The 4,478-nt window shown below is 40.6% G+C and overlaps 1 protein-coding gene across 1 annotated transcript; it reads left to right on the forward strand.

The window, feature by feature from the left end:
- The first annotated feature begins 935 nt into the window (after nucleotides 1-935).
- LOC138908042 (uncharacterized) lies at nucleotides 936-2,037 on the forward strand. Its single transcript, XM_070198678.1, has 2 exons — nucleotides 936-1,320; nucleotides 1,595-2,037. Exons 1-2 carry the CDS (start codon nucleotides 936-938, stop codon nucleotides 2,035-2,037), a joined length of 828 nt encoding a protein of 275 aa, XP_070054779.1.
- The last annotated feature ends 2,441 nt before the right edge of the window (nucleotides 2,038-4,478 follow it).

Raw genomic sequence — 4,478 nt, forward strand, 5'->3', positions numbered from 1 at the left:
CTTCATGGTCGAGGAAGGCATAGTCCTCGGCCACAAAATTTCAAAGCATGGTATTAAGGTCGATAAGGCCAAAATTGAGGTGATCTCCAAACTCCCCTACATCCGTGAAGAGAGTGAGGAGCTTTTTGGGTCATGCGGGGTTCTATCGCCGATTCATCAAGGACTTTTCTAAGGTGGTAAACCCCTTGTGCAATCTTTTGGAGAAGGATACCAAGTTCCATTTCAACGAAGATTGTATGAAGGCATTCGAATTGCTCAAGTTTAAGTTGACTACTACTCCTATTATCACCGCACCAGATTGGAGCTTACCTTTTGAGCTCATGTGTGATGCAAGTGATGTGGCGGTTGGAGCGGTGTTAGGGAAACATATCAAAAAAATCTTCCATCCGGTCTACTATGCTAGTAAGACCATGAATGATGCCCAAGTCAACTACACAATGACCGAAAAAGAGCTCCTTGCTATTGTTTTTGCTATGGAGAAGTTCTGTCGGTACTTGATGGGTACAAAAGTCATTGTTCACATCGATCATGCAGCGCTTCGATATTTGATGAGCAAGAAAGATTCTAAAGCAAGACTAATGCGGTGGGTGCTTCTTTAGCAAGAGTTTGATCTAGAGATTCGAAACCGCAAAGGTAGTGAAAACTAAGTGGCGGACCACTTGTCTCGTTTGGAGGAGGAGGGGAGGCCACATGATGGCCTTGAGATAAATGATTCATTTCCCGACGAGCAACTCCTACCCATTTCTATGACCGGGATTCCATGGTTCGCCGACTTATCCAATTATCTTATGAGTGGCATTGTACCGAATGAGGTCTCTTCAAACCAAAGGAAGAAGCTCAAACGGGATTGCCTTGACTATTATTGGGATGAGCCTTATCTCTTCTGGATTTGTACCGATGGTGTGATTCGACGATGTGTACCGGAGGAGGAACAAATGGAAATTCTTGAGGCTTGCCACTCTTCGCCATATAGTAGTCACCATAGTGGAGCTAGAACGGAAACAAAAGTGTTGAGTTGTGGATTCTATTGGCCTGCTCTTTTCAAGGATGCTAGCTATCTCGTCAAGCGTTGTGATGAATGTCAAAGGGACGGTGGGATTTCTACGAAAAATGAGATGCCCCTCACCACCATCTTGGAGATTGACATTTTTGATGTGTGGGGTATTGATTTCATGGGTCCGTTCACGAGCTCTTGTGGGAACACTTACATATTGGTAGCTATGGATTATGTGTCAAAATGGGTTGAAACCGTGGCTTTGCCCAAAAATGAAGCTCGGAATGTTGTGGCATTTTTGAAAAAGAACATCTTCACAAGGTTTGGTATTCCAAGGGCCATTATTATGATGGGGGATCGCACTTTTGCAACAAAGCTTTTGATACCTTACTTACAAAGTATGGTGTTACTCACAAAGTGTCGACCCCCTATCATCCTCAAGCAAGCGAGCAAGTTGAAGTTTTTAACTAGGAGATCAAGAGTATTTTGTCAAAGACCGTGAATGCCATCGGACGGATTGGTCAAAGAAACTTGATAATGCTCTTTGGGCTTATAGGACGGCTTACAAAACACTGATTGGTATGTCTCCGTATCGGTTAGTGTTCGGAAAAGCTTGTCACCTACCGGTGGAACTTGAGCACAAGGCGATGTGGGAATTGAAGAAGCTTAATCTTGAATGGGATGTCGCCGCCAACTTAAGGGTGGCACAATTGAATGAGCTTGATGAATTCTGGTTCCATGCATATTCAAGTTCGTCCTTGTACAAGGACAAGATGAAGTACCTCCATGATAAGTATATCTGGAACAAGGAGTTCAAAGAAGTTAATCTTGTGGTATTGTTCAATTATTGGTTGCAGATGTTTCCGGAAAAGTTGAGGTCCAAGTGGAGTGGTCCATTTGAGGTTGTACATGTGATACCTTTTGGTACATTAGACTTGAAGAACAAGAATGATGAAGTGTTTAGACTCAATGGTCACCAATTGAAACATTATCTTGGTAAGGTTGATGATGGCCACGTTGTGGCATTGATTCATTTCAAGTGATTGATGGTAACTTGCGTCATGCCGCGACGTTAAATCAGGCGCTTCTTAGGAGGCAACCCATGTTTCTTTTCATTTTTTTCATTTTCTTCCTTTTTAGATAGGTTTTGTATTGAGCTAACTGGTTTTGAAGTGAATTGCAGGAATGAGTGTGCATTGTAGGGACTATAATTGAAAAAATTGGCCAAGTGTTGAAATTATGCAGACCGCACCAAAATTGTGTGAACCTTACAAAAATGATTGCAACCGTAGAGAAGGCTCTACGGCCACACAATTCTTTGTGCGACCGCACCACTGGAGACCCAAAACCATGAACTCTCTGAAGTTTGGATTTGCAGAAAATTGGCCAAAATGCGGCCGCACACAAAATTGTGCAAACCGCACAAATTTATGTGGCCGCACTCACTTTTGTGCGGACCGCAGAAGTTTAGTTCAAAGAGCAGGTAAAGAGTACGGACCGCACTCAAAATTGTGCGGCCGCACTCAGCTAACTTTTTGATCAACTTGGTCAAACTATAAATAGGGCTTTTCAACACTATTCACACTTTATGCTCTCTGAATCCCTAGGCCCTAAGAAAACACGGTGCATCACAAAATAGTTCACAAATCACACTCAGTTCATGAAGTTAGTTTCTCATCTGCATCATTCATTACTGGTATGTTCAATCCATGTTAGATTTATTTTTCATTTTTCTTAATTTTTGTTTTTGTTTTATTTGATTAGTTTAGTTATTTTTAGGCCTAAAAATATCAAATGTGCTTAATATGTGCTTAAAACTCATGTGGATAGTTTCATATATGGTCAAAGCATGGAGAAAACAAAGAAGGAAAGTATGAATAGCATGACAAAGAAAGAGTGATGTCAAGTCTCTCTAATCCCCTTAAGAGACAAGAAAATGACTCAAAGAGTCGACAAAGTAGGAGCTAAAAAGAGAATATGAAGTGATAAAAGAAAGATGAACCAATTCCATTATGATATTTCTATCATTAGTCCAAAAACCTTCATTATATGCCGAAAAAGCCCTACGTGATTTCAAGTTGAGCAAGCTTACATTAGTGGTGATATACATGAGGGGCAAGCATATGGTACTTAAGTCGGGCTTGTGACATTCTTCTGAGAGTGATGAGCGAATCTTTCTCGAGTCATTGAATTGAATTCTTCATTCGTGAATGAGATGAGCTTCCAGAGAGTATAGGAGGAGGAGTTTGGGATCCACAGTGACCTGCATGAAAGTGCGAGCTTCCTTGATAAACAAAGTCAACCCTTGATGATCAAGTGTCACATTAGAGCCATTTGTGCTTTAACATTCAAATCATAGGCTTGTTAATGATTCATAAGTGTGTGGGTAATTGTTAGTCCCAATTGATTTGTGTTTGATTCAACTTAGGCCAGCTGAAATAGCCTTTTTCTAGTGGAGGTGGGAACTTGCCTTAATTGCTTGAGGACAAGCAAAAGCTTAAGTTTGGGGGAGTTGATAAGTAGGGATTTTGACCGCTTATTTGCTCTCTTTTACTTACGTTTTAGTTCAAAAATGCTTAAAGGTATTCCCGAGAACTAATGAAATGTGCTTTCTTATAGGAATATTGGGAAACGAGCCAAAGAAGTGAAAATCAACTCAAAAAAGAGTAAAATTATACAAGAACCAAAACAAGGCAAAAAGGCTACAGTGCGGACCGCACAATATTGTGTGCGGCCGCAAACTCTGAAGATGCACTGGTAGAATTTCTTCACAGATTGTGGACCGCACAATTATTGTGTGGCCGCAGAAGACTAGATTTAGAGACTTGTAGTTTGGGAGCTTGAAGATGTGTTGCCCGCACTATTATTGTGCGGCAGCATTCATAAATGTGCGGTCCGCAGAATGAAGCCCAGATCCAGTCCAAGAGCAAGAGTGCAGCCGCACTCAGAAATATGTGGTCCGCACAATTAGAGGAAGTGCGGCCACATCTCACTTTTATGCGACCGCATAAAGCCAACTTGACCAGCCAGTATCAAAGTGCGGACCGCACACAGAATTTACGGCCGCACAACCTTCGCAGGGGCAATTTTATCAGATATTTTCAGCTGGATATAAATAGATCTTTTTGTCATTTTTAGGTTAAGTTTGGTACACCTGAACACTTAGAGCCGTTTTTATTTACTGTATTGGGTAACTTTGTACTAGTTTAGCATTTAATCATTAGATTTTCTTTCCTTAATCAATTATTATGCATTTTATCTTAGTTTCTTCTTTAATTTCTTCATTTTCCATGAGTAGCTAAACTCTTAGCTAGGGTTGTGACCCAACCCTAGTATGGATAATTAATGGGTAATTGATTTAGGGCTTATTTATGATTGGGTATATGATATTTAGCCTAGTTCTTGCTTGAATTTGAGAATTGATGGTTGCAAATATTGATTCATGCCTAATTGACTTAGTCTATACTTGAGAAAGTGAGACTAA

This window comes from Nicotiana tomentosiformis, chromosome 3, assembly GCF_000390325.3.
Source record: "Nicotiana tomentosiformis chromosome 3, ASM39032v3, whole genome shotgun sequence".
NCBI lineage: Eukaryota > Viridiplantae > Streptophyta > Magnoliopsida > Solanales > Solanaceae > Nicotiana > Nicotiana tomentosiformis.